The sequence below is a fragment of the Oncorhynchus tshawytscha genome, linkage group LG33, assembly GCF_018296145.1.
Source record: "Oncorhynchus tshawytscha isolate Ot180627B linkage group LG33, Otsh_v2.0, whole genome shotgun sequence".
Classification (NCBI taxonomy): Eukaryota; Metazoa; Chordata; class Actinopteri; order Salmoniformes; family Salmonidae; genus Oncorhynchus; species Oncorhynchus tshawytscha.
This window is the reverse complement of record NC_056461.1, coordinates 15,376,728-15,388,740: the sequence shown is the minus strand read 5'-3', so window position 1 is coordinate 15,388,740 and position 12,013 is coordinate 15,376,728. Positions and strand designations below refer to the sequence as shown.

The 12,013-nt window shown below is 39.8% G+C and overlaps 1 protein-coding gene across 5 annotated transcripts; it reads right to left on the bottom strand.

Moving 5' to 3' along the window:
• Positions 1-5,980: 5,980 nt before the first annotated feature.
• LOC121841680 (secretory phospholipase A2 receptor-like) lies at positions 5,981-11,841 on the bottom strand. Of its 5 annotated transcripts, XM_042311591.1 has the most exons (11): positions 11,755-11,820; positions 10,649-10,687; positions 10,011-10,319; positions 9,579-9,744; positions 9,355-9,461; positions 8,686-8,826; positions 8,479-8,517; positions 7,901-8,233; positions 7,358-7,714; positions 6,821-7,189; positions 5,981-6,419 (listed from the first exon to the last, which is right to left on the bottom strand). In XM_042311591.1, exons 2-11 carry the CDS (start codon positions 10,680-10,682, stop codon positions 6,409-6,411), a joined length of 1,866 nt encoding a protein of 621 aa, XP_042167525.1. In that variant the 5' UTR covers positions 10,683-10,687; positions 11,755-11,820; the 3' UTR covers positions 5,981-6,408. The 5 variants fall into 5 exon arrangements, with proteins under 5 accessions (XP_042167525.1, XP_042167523.1, XP_042167522.1 ...); XM_042311589.1 differs by having other exon boundaries at positions 8,479-8,826; positions 10,649-10,793; positions 11,755-11,841; XM_042311588.1 differs by having other exon boundaries at positions 8,479-8,826.
• Positions 11,842-12,013: the final 172 nt, after the last annotated feature.

Sequence of the window (12,013 nt, the reverse complement as noted above, 5' to 3'; positions counted from 1 at the left end):
TCTGGTGAGTGATACTGTAAAGTTCTGGGTGTAGCTGGTGCAGAGGAGTAAGGCGCAGGACGGCAGAGATGAGTAACACAATGAACTTTACTCAAAATGTCCAAATACATGAAGAAATACCAAGCCCACAAACGGACCGAACTTACAATAAAACAATCACTCACAAAAATCATGGGGAAAACATAGGGTTAAATAATTAACATGTAGTTGGGGAATTGAAACCAGGTGTGTAAACCAAAGACAAAACAAATGGAAAATGAAAAGTGGATCGGCGATGGCTAGAAGGTCGGTGACGTCGACCGCCGAACGCCGCCCAAACAAGAAGAGGGACCGACTTCGGCGGAAGTCATGACAGATGCACTTCCTATGTCATTTCTGTTTAACATTAAAATAAATGTAATCAATGTAATCAATGTAATTGTTAACAAATACTGTGTATCATTTTGATCTCATGCATAGTCAGTGCATGAATCCATAGCTCTGCATTTGAGAGGGGTGGCATTTCTCTAACGCCATCCTTCAACTAATTACCAAAAGAAGTAGTGTGAACTCCACTCAAACAGACAACCCAGATACTCAAATAGGTTATACTCTTTAACCACGTAGCTGAAGTAGGGTTAGGGTTAGTGCAGGCAAGCTGGCAAAGATGTAGGTCCCGTTCATACACCTTCAGAATGTCATTCCAGAAAAAGTCTTTGTCAACCACGAATCCCTTTGAGCAGTGAGCTGTTGAATAAGGGCAAATGTGGTTTTCAATTAAATTACAAGTAAATTATTAAAATATAAACTACCACAAAAGTGACAAATGGTCCATGCTTTATATTACAATATTCGATTGATTTACACTAAACCATGAAGGATATGTCTTATATAGCATACAAACATATACACTCACACACTTCTCGGGTGTCACTGAAGGACTCATCCAAGGACTGCTGGCTGAAGAAGAGGTCAGGTGCTGCACCTGGGCAAAGAAAACAGTCTAAATTCCCATACTGTAAATTTAACGAGAAAGATCACAAAAAGCAATGTGTATGTTGAATCTGTTACACATGTATAACTACATAGATAGTGAGATATAAAAACATGGATATGTGTCACAGTAGAGCAAGGTAACTTCATCAACATACTGTGGTCAGTATACACGGTCTAAATTATGTGCTGTTTTTACTTTAAAGATGTTGGGGAAAAGGGAATACAGTTCTTACCCAGGAACAGTACCACCGCTGTTGGGAGCCACATTGCCACTGAAAAGATGTAAAAGGGTAAAGGTGTTTGTCTGTTTAAGAAAACCTTTTACGGAGATGTATAAGAAACAGGATTTTGTGATAGAAAAAATAGATATTTAATGCAAACTGTTATGGAAAAGAAGTCTCTCGTGACAGCCTTAACATTGAGTAGCTGATATGGTTCTGGTTGCCGAGATTAATGTAAAAGCTATGTAAAATAGCCAGTGGATTTAACTAGGCAAATATAGTATGATATTCTGGCTCATTTGACAAGGACAGAGTGACTAAAGCAGCTTGATTCAACCTTTCTCCTCCCCTTCTGTCCTCCAAAAAGTATATGAAGTTTGTAGTGTTGGGCAACTTCTTTTTTGCTCAAATTCTTCCTCTGAATCCTCTGGAACAAGTATTCTGTAATGAGGCATCAATCTATTAATGCCAATATTTGACAAAGTGATACATCATTTTGTGTGTCATTGTAGTGGGTTTAGCTGCAGACCGTGTGAGGAAAAAAGTTATTTAGGACCGAGGCCTGATCACTGATTTATGAGTTCAATTCCACCTAAGCTGGCTAAGGATCAGAAATGAATGCTCTGTTGACTATTTAAGTAAAACAACATATTTTACAGGGAGAATCCCTTCTTTTTTTTACTTGACTCATATTGATTAGAAAGAAACAGTACTGTATGTCATTGATCAAGTGCTGAGTGATATGATAAAATTATAGCTGGTATGCTATTGCAGTACTTTGTCAGTACATAATCACCTTACAACAAAACACATTTTCTGACATATTTTCTGCTTGAGAAATATCCCATTATGAGAGTCACTAGGCATATTTACTAGATAACAATAATTAAAATAATGCTTTTTGACACCAAAATATCAGTCATGATGTAAGATGTTATACAGTAATAAAGTGCTTGTAATATCTCATCAGTAAAAGTCAAATGAAACGTACCTCTTTGAATCCTTCTCTCTCTCTCCAAGGCTTGTTTGGCTTTGATGAGCAGACAGGAGGAGAAGGACTGTAGCTGGAGTGTTCAGAAAGAGGATCTGATCTCCTCCTTTGAACACACCCTTGTGTCAGTCAACCTCATCAAGCCTCCTCTCTGTTGTCTTGCTGAAAGATCATTGCTGAAAGATCAAGCATACTGTAGGGACCCCAGCCAGACCAATCAATCAGTCTGAAAAATATTTACCCATTTTTTAATTCTCCACTAGAGGGAGTTCAACATCTGAGGTCAGATGATCAAGATCTTTCAAAATTAGCCAGCAGAACTAGCCTGTACATGCTACAATAAGAGCATTCTGCAGTACATTTACAACTAACCCCTGCATATGCCTTTTGGCTAGATTGAATATATGAGTATCACAGACCTTCCAGTGATTGTAAATAAAGTATTGTTTTATATGTGGTACCTACAGGGCTATGCCAGCCTAATCCCTAGTTGTGTTAACAAAGTGCAGAGTAATTCTGGATGTACAAAAGCTGTGGTTTTACTTCCCTGTCTTTTTGTCGATTTGGATAAATGCTAAATAACGACATGATTCATGGTGTTTGGTTTATCACAGAAAGACTTAGTAGAGACTGAAGCTACCGTCTCATCGTGGAGGTATTTGACAGCCTCGAGGTTAGCCTAGCATTGTGCGAGACCTGGAGAGAATTGCTTGTGGAAGATTAACGAGTTCATGTTTCTGTGGGATATCTGTTGCTGCTAAGGAGTACTGTCTGCATTGATAACTGTGCTTGCTGTGGATCTCGTGAGGACACCTGCACGAAACTGCTATACTTCGCTGAGGAAATATCTATGAGTAGTGAGTGGGGCGGCAGGGTAGCCTAGTGGTTAGAGCGTTGGACTAGTAACCGGAAGGTTGCACGTTCAAACCCCTGAGCTGACAAGGTACAAATCTGTCCTTCTGCCCTTGAACAGGCAGTTAACCCACTGTTCCTAGGCCGTCATTTAAAATAAGAATTTGTTCTTAACTGACTTGCCTAGTTAAATAAAGGTCAAATTAAAACAACTACAACGGTGGGGTGCTTTGGGATTTTGTTTTTCGCTCCAACATTCGCCAACGGGTTTAAGCAAGCTTGCAAGGAATTTGGACATGGGTTGTGCACGACTCATTTGGGTTTATTATTTTTATTTATTTTGATGTGGTACATTGAAGATGTGATAATACAGATCTTGAACCTTATGTCTGTTGCATTGGAGTGATTTACTGTTTCAGTTTTATTTAATGCATAGAAAAGCATATCCTTATATAATAACAAATCTATAATCATTCAATCTGAAGTTAGTTATTAATACCCTAGTTGTCATCACCCTAGCGAGTTTACAATAAGGATTCTTATTGGAGATGTCCTTCTCACCTAATATCCCAAGCTGTTCAGATATTCTAAGTAAGGTAATATCGTGAGAGTCAAATTCGAGCCTGGTGAGAGGGTTACACTAAGAAAACAAACACAACAGTACAAAGACTCTCACTGGAATTAGTTCATGAACACCTTACTTCATTTCCATCCTGTCAATGGGATGCAAAACCTAACAACACACTGAACAAGGGACTCTGAGCAATAGACTAAACAGAAGGAGGGACATTTTCATAACTGTGACGCAAAAACATTTTACCTTCTTCAGGGCTGCCAAGACTTCCAACTGTCTTGCGAAAAGTGTCTCCGTTCGGCAGCTCTCCAGCGTAGGCCTTGGATGGAGTTCCTGTTCTTGGCTAACTCCTTTCTGGTCTATGAGATATGATCAAACTAGATAAACCCAGAAACACGCATTTTAATTGAGCATCATAAATGTAATACTATGTGATGTCAGGTTTCTATTCCTGATCCTGAGAAGAGTGAAATGAGTGACCTTGACATTGATTGCTGATGTGGGAGATGTAGGACTACGGTACCTGCTCCTACATCTGTTCCTTTACATCTGGGTCATTGAGGTCAGCTCCTGAGTTACATTTCAGAGACATCCTTACAATAGTCTGCTTGATGGTAACAGACACCCAAATGAGATTCAGCTTATTTACAATAAATAGAACTTTTCTTTCAATATCCTTTGAAGACTGTACTTTTTTTTCACCTTTATTTAACCAGGTAAGCTAGTTGAGAACAAGTTCTCATTTGCAACTGCGACCTGGCCAAGATGAAGCATAGCAGTTTGACAGATACAACAACACAGAGTTACACATGGAATGAACAAAACATACAGTCAATAATACAGTAGAAAAAAAGAAAACAAAGTCTATATACAGTGAGTGCAAATTAGGTCAAATAAGGGAGTTAAGGCAATAAATAGGCCATGGTAGCGAAGTAATTACAATATGGCAATTAAACACTGGAATGGTAGATGTGCAAAAGATGGAGCGCGTGCTACTAGTGGGTGCTGCTATGGTGACCAGCGAGCTGAAATAGGGCGGGGCTTTACCTAGCAGAGACTTGTAGATAACCTGTAGCCAGTGGGTTTGGCGACGAGTATGAAGCGAGGGCCAGCCAACGAGAGCGTATAGGTCGCAGTGGTGAGTAGTGTATGGGGCTTTGGTGGCAAAACAGATGGCACTGTGATAGACTACATCCAGTTTGCTGAGTAGAGTGTTGGAGGCTATTTTATAGATGACATCGCCGAAGTCAAGGATCGGTAGGATGGTCATTTTTACGAGGGTATGTTGGCAGCATGAGTGAAGGAAGCTTTGTTGCGAAATAGGAAGCCGATTCTAGATTTCATTTTTGATTGGAGATGCTTAATGTGAGTCTGGAAGGAGAGTTTACAGTCTAGCCAGACACCTAGGTATTTGTAGTTATCCACCTATTCTAAGTCAGAGCCGTCCAGAGTAGTGATGCTGGATGGGCGGGCAGGTGCGGGCAATGATCGTTTGAATAGCATGCATTTAGTTTTATTTGCGTTTAAGAGCATTCGGAAGCCACGAAAGGAGAGTTGTATGGCATTGAAGCTCGTCTGGAGGTTAGTTAACACAGTGTCCAAAGAAGGGCCAGAAGTATACAGAATGGTGTCGTCTGCGTAGAGGTGGATCAGAGAATCACCAGCAGCAAGTCAGTGTAGATTTGAATCTGGCATAGTGCCCCTTAGATGCAAGCTCTGTCTCTTTCCCTACTGTCCTCCTCTCTTTCTGTTTAAAAAATATATATACGTAAGAGAAAAATATAACAGTTTTACTTCCAGTGCAAAGGAACAATCTCTTCAGAGAGCAGTCTCTATTGTCCAGAGAGGAGTGTTCAGTCTGTCAATGGCACTTAAGGGTCAGATGGAGGCAGTTACTACCACCCAGTTGAGGCCGATATCCTGTGCTCAGTATTACAATATTAGATTGATTTACACTAAAGCATTAAGGATACAGTATATAAGCATACATTCACATGGGTCGACTGCTCAGGTGTCACTGAAGGACTCACTCAAGGACTGCTGGCTAAAGAAGAGGTCAGGGGCTGCATCTGGGAAAAATAGATTTGAGCTTATGGTTTAGAGAGCAGTGTTGCATGAATACAGCCCATCAGTGCAATAGTGTGTCAACATTACAAATGTCACAGACATCTCGCCCCCATACCAGGTTCATTGTTGCTGACAGTTGAGATGGACTCCTTCAGTCTTGCTGAAAATATTGATAACATGGATTTAGACGAGACACCACTTAATACCTCTCAAATAATAAGGATACATTATGACCATTTTAATAGCTTTTGATTCATCACTCAATGCACTTTCTACGAATAATAAAATTCCACACTGATCAAATGCTAAATGGATGTTTATGCAGAAAGTACAAAAATAACAATTACATTCTAACTAAATCACATTCTCAAACAGTACAGTACACGTTCTCAAACAGTACAGATCACACAGGAGTTATACTATATTTTCAGTTAATAACTTTTACTTTACCTTTCTTTACTCTGTTTTTAAATAGTTAAAGTATTACAGTACATTACAGTCAAATAACAATGCTTATAAGTTTGTATATGTAAGTAGAGTATCATTAAGCAATATCATGTAATAGAGATTATAATAATAAGTTAATGTAGTAATAATATTAATAATCGTAGTGTAATAATATAATGAATTGAAATGCAGGTTCCTTCCAGACCATGAGTGTGGTAGTCTCTCTGGCAGATCAGTGTGGTGTCTGTCTGCAGACTGTCCATAATGACATGGAGAGCCCTCTAGTGGAGATCTGTTGAAACATCATACACAGGATTAGAGCACATCAATGTGCAGTATCTTATATGACCAGGCCTTGTCATTATGTTTTGGCTCATTCTAAAGACTTACTAGTAGAGTGAGTCTAGACTGTAAAAAGGAGAGAGTTAAAGGGAGTAAAGAGCAATTCAGATAGTAGCCAGCTGTAGAGAGGGGGTGTCTGGGATGTATGTTGAGCCTCAATAGGGAGGTATAATCAGAGCATTGCATAACGTAATTCAATGCATAAATCTGACATGAGAGTCGAGACAGTAAATCTCTATTCTGCAGTAAACCATGACACTTCTAAGTAATAATTGTCTATATGCAAAGTTCTGAATGTTCCACCCCACTGAAAAAGTCCCAAAATAGGAGCTCCAAAGTTGAGCAATGCACCTTGACAGATGAAGGGTAATTCCTGATGACAGGAAGCATCCAGCCACTTCAGTTCTCTGTTACCAACCCGGACCATCTTACCACAGTGGTAATTCATGGGGTTGAGGGGGAAGCAGTTGTGCCACTCTCTGTACTTCACCACCTTATCAACATCACCACTGGTCCACAGCCAGGGGGCGCTCCACTCAAAGATGGACCGCTCCAGACCAATCCACACACCCCCACATGGCAGCTCCACATTGGCCAGGAGCTGGGTCAAGTCAGCCTGCACGGTCTGGTTGGTGATGTGCACCAGGTTAGAGCGACGACTTTTACAGAACTCCAGGGCATTGATCCAGCTCTTGGACTCGTTGAAGTAGGTCAGGTAATCTGCATGGACAAGAAACAAACATGAAATTGCACAAATGTTAATGGAAGTGCACTAACACAAAACCACAAATTCTCTCAAGGACTTGTCTGTCATTAAAAGCCCAACAACTGTCACTTGTACACATTTGTGCAGATTGGTACAGAATGTAGCTCCATGCTGACACTCACCAGGATGGAGTGGAGAAGTTGTACTACTGAGGGAGGATGTGGACTTCCTGTCTGGGGAGGTGGGACCTAATGAGGTCAGTTGTCCACTGGAAGTTGAGGTGGTGGACTGTCCAATAGTAGTGGTTGTTGGTGTTTTGGTGGACTGTCCAATAGTAGTGGTAGTTGGTGAGGTGGTGGACTGTCCATTAGTGGTGGTAGGTGGTGAGGTATTGGACTGTCCATTAATAGTAGTAGGTAGTAAAGTGTTAGTTGTTGTGGTGGACGTCTTGATAGAGGGAGGTCCAGTTGAAGTAGGGCTGGTGGTTTCAGGGGTAACGGGAGTGGTCGTATCCCCAGTGGTGTTAAGTGGACGTTCGTCTGTCACAATGAAGTAGAATACATATACATTTAAGTACATTTGAAGTTTCCTGTCATTTTTATCATTGATACAAAAACAATGTACTTCTAGTAAACTAGGATTTTCTTTATGGAGATTATATACAATTTAGTCATATCACTGACTGTTTGAAAAGGTTGAAAACACTCTTACAATGTTGAACTCACCTCCATAGCAAAAGAAAGCACTTTGATTAGAGCAATCTTTTGGAGTACATTTTCTGTCTGAGTTCAGCTGTTGACAGTTTCTACCTACCCAGGTAGGTTCACTTTCCGGAAATGGTTCTCTGTTTGACCATTCCCATCGTTTATTGTTGTGCTTAAGTCCAATCCAGGTGGCCACTGTAGTCAACTCATCAAAGGCTTCCTGTTCTTTCTGGTTACAGATACTCGCCAGTTCTCTGCCTTTTATTGTCCTGCAGTCTGTCACAGCATCCTGCCACATCATTGCCCCAGGCATCAGCTCATACACCTTCTCTGTTGTTCCATTACCATGACGAACTTACAGGAGGGAAGGTGAAAAGTGACACATCTGATTTCATGAGGCAGATAATGACTAAACACAATAAGAAATTAACTTGGAAGTTACAGGTGATAACCTAATTCATAAAGTGCTTGAGATCTGATTAGATGAAGAATACAGTATTAGAGTAGGTGTTGTACAATCAATCAATCCCATTTGTTAAATGACAAGTTGGATTTTCCATTGAAAGAAAGAGACAGTGAGTGAGTTAGTCAGTCCTTACCTTGTTGACACATATACTGACTTAGAGCTGCACAATTCACTGGTTGCCAATGAGATGAAATAGACAAGACACAGTCATGACCCTCAGTGTGGACACCAAAACCTTTTTCCCAGTTAAAGAACATGAAGTCCTCTCCATCAGACCACTTCCACTTTTCAGTTGGATCAGACCTATGGAGCCCAATCCACACATCACCACTGAAATTACCCAAAGAGGATTGAATTGCCTTCCAATCCTCTTCTGTGTGTATGATGGCAAGGTTTGTGTAGTGTTGTCTGCAGTATTCTTGTGCTTCGGTCCAGTTTTTCTTCTCAGGGACGAGGCTGTACTTCTTGACTGAGTAGGTGACTGTTTGAAATACAGAGGAAATGCTTATCAGACTGCTTGTTGTGTTGATTGGCAAACGTGACCATCTTTAGCTTCCACTATTCTAAAATATAGGAAACACATACTGTTTTATAGCAGAGTAAAAAAGACATGACAGAGGCAAATTAATACATTTGCAAACTCATTCAATCCTCCAACCAATTTGTTTTATGAATATGGACATGTCCTGTGCATCAATGATTAAAAGTGAATACATAGTAGTGATAGTATTCTATACTAGTATTCTATAGAGTTTACACATCATTGGTCTGAAACGGCTCTCTTCAAAGAGCTCTGATGCTTGATTGATGACGTTCAATAAGTTACACCTTCAACAGAGATGATGGAATCAACAGAAACACAACATGACAGAGTTTGATATCCATGTCAATGTTATCCTGTTTAAGAGGGCCTATTAACAAAGTCTACCTCTGTGATTATTAGATATTGGCTAGATATTCAATGGCCAAAACAAATGATGAATCAAGTCATGTCATTGTATGTACTCACCTTTACCACTGCAGTTTCTCAGAGAGTAGCCTGACGTTGCATGTTGGAGGTGCTGTATTGTAATTTCAGGCGTATGACCAGTTGAGGCCTTCAGGAAACATTTGTTTCTGTGGGATAAATATCACAAAAAATGTGGTAGTAGTTATCAGAATGGTGCTGATTCAAAAATGATTTTGCTGCCTTTATTTGTCCACCAATAAAAAATATAATTTTTGAGCATGTACCTGTGGACTATTATTCCTGCGTTTTCATCAACAAATGTGAAGTACTGGCATGTGTCATTTTTGGTGCATTCCTGCCTGCACTGACTTGCATTTTTGGTTGTAAATGGCTGATTCGCAATATTGTTCTCTAGAAAATGGACTTTGTCCAGTAGGTCCCTCACACAACCTGTAACCAAGACATACTGTATTTCACCACACAGACCATCAGAAAGGGACACAGGATAAAGATAAACTAGGCAGCAAAAGGATATTACCAGTAGTGCAGAATTTGTTAGCGAGAGAACAAACTGATACACAATAGTGATGCACTAATATAACATTCATACATGGAGATGAAGACTTTAAACCTTCATGTTCCTTCCTACTGTAAGGTGACATCTGCACTGAGCAAAACCCATTGTTAACCCATCGTCTGATGTGAGCAACACTTACCTTTGACTACCTTCAGGCTGTAGAATTGTTTTAGATCATTGAACCATCCAGGGACATAGACTCTGCAGCAGTAGCTCCCACGGTCTGTTGGCTGTAGCTTTAAAATGGTGAGATTCATTGTTCCAACTTCAGCGTTAATTTTATATTTGGATTTATCTTCCATTATGGGATCAGTACACTGATATAATCCACAATATCTGCCCCAGCATGTCTCAAACTTTTTATCCCCTAGGTATGTGCAGACAAGGGTAACAGAGGTTCCCTCTAGTACTGATATCTCAGTCCCAAACACTGGTGAGGACATGGCTGCTGTGGGGATAAATGTCACATCAGAAAGATGTTATTTTTGGGATGGTCAATCACTTTCTCTGTTTAGATTGTGACACCGACATCAACATTAGGGCTAGAATTTCAACTTCATAATCACTGTACTAAAATATGATTGTGTCAACTCAAGGAGAGAGTTCTGTAGATGTCATCTTAAATGTTGGTTAAACTGAAGCTCATTGTACATAAATAGATGTTGACAGGTTCTGAAACTCTACCCAACTACTTTGAATACATGGTCAACTAGATAAGTCATAGCAGGTTGGTCTATAATACCAAAAGAGGAATATTCATCCCATCTGATCTCTTACCCAGTAGCAGGAGTAGAAGTACTGGCTGTATCATGACCACTGTGAAGAGATTGTGGTTTAATGCTCCCAGCCCTTATATTGCAACTCAAGAGAAGTATTGTTGTTGTGAAAAAATGTTAAAACACAATCATTTGTCAGTCCAGACCTGTTTGAAAGATTTCATGTAGAACAAAATATTTAAGAAGGAATTGTCTCTTTGTTCGATTTGAAGTCTGAACTAATGTGCACAATTTCCTTCTGATAGTTAACAGGCTGTATTGTACCTTTCCAGTTAAACAAAATGACAAAATGATGATAAGGTGATTTGACTACCAAAGTAGCATTGCAGTTACTCTAAGGAAACACTACATGTAATAAACTTTCATTAACCAAACATGCACTATGAAAGAAGTCAAAAATATAGTCTAATTTCAGGTAAATGTGATGAGATTTAAAAGCGTCTCAAGTCTCTCTCTATATCTACTGATTTCCACAATTTCTATGATATGCATAAGATATGTTTGACTCACATTGTTATCAAACAATTGTTATCAAATTAGATTTGACTTCTACCTGAAAGGGTTCTTTGACTGTTCCCATAGGAGAACCCTTTGAATAAGCCATATGGGTTCCATGTGGAACCATTTCACAGAGGAAAATATTATTCTATGAACAAAAAAAGGTTATTCAAAAGGTTCTCCTATGAGGACAGCTGCAGAACCCTTTTGGAACCCTTTTTTTCTTAGATTGCAGGGGTGGACTGGGACCAGTATTCATTTCTAAAACACTGGCCCATTTTTTTTCTTTGTGATGACCCAACACTGGCCCATTTGTTTCTACCTTGAGGCCCCGATTATTAGCCAGATTATTAGCCAGATAGTGATCATTAGCCAGATAGTGATCAAAAAAACAAGTTAGAATGGCTCACTTGGCTAAAAGTGGACCAGCCCATCTGGCATTTTGGGCACTTTATGCCACTTTACGAGTGTAGTCAGTCTCAACTTCATCAAAGTACACAGATTACTAAGCAAACATATCTGAATGATTACCTCTTCATAGAAAAGCACAATGTTTCAGTTTATCGGGATAATAATGTATAATGCAGCTTGAAATGATGGCACACCTACCCAGTTAGCTGTCCTCTTCCCTCCCCATAGTTTGGTTGTGAGATGGGGAGACCGGGAAAAGAGAGGTGAGTTTATAGAGTTTCTCTCCTCCCTCTCTGCTGACCAGGTGAACACACCCAGGAGATGCTGAAACTTCAGCTCCAACCCCTCCCTCCACATAAACAAACACTGACCAATAGACCCAATGTATTTTCTCTGTTATTACAGTGGACTTTATACAGTGTTAGAAATACAGTACATCTACGTTGCTTGATCAAAT

Coding starts and splice junctions, on each gene's coding strand:
- LOC121841680 (XM_042311589.1), bottom strand. CDS start 10,682: ATGATACAGCCAGTACTTCTACTCCTGCTACTGG. Junction 8,234..8,478: donor TCAGTATATGTGTCAACAAG/GTAAGGACTGAC, acceptor CCCTCCTGTAAG/TTCGTCATGGTAATGGAACA. Junction 7,190..7,357: donor AACTTCTCCACTCCATCCTG/GTGAGTGTCAGC, acceptor TTGTCCATGCAG/ATTACCTGACCTACTTCAAC.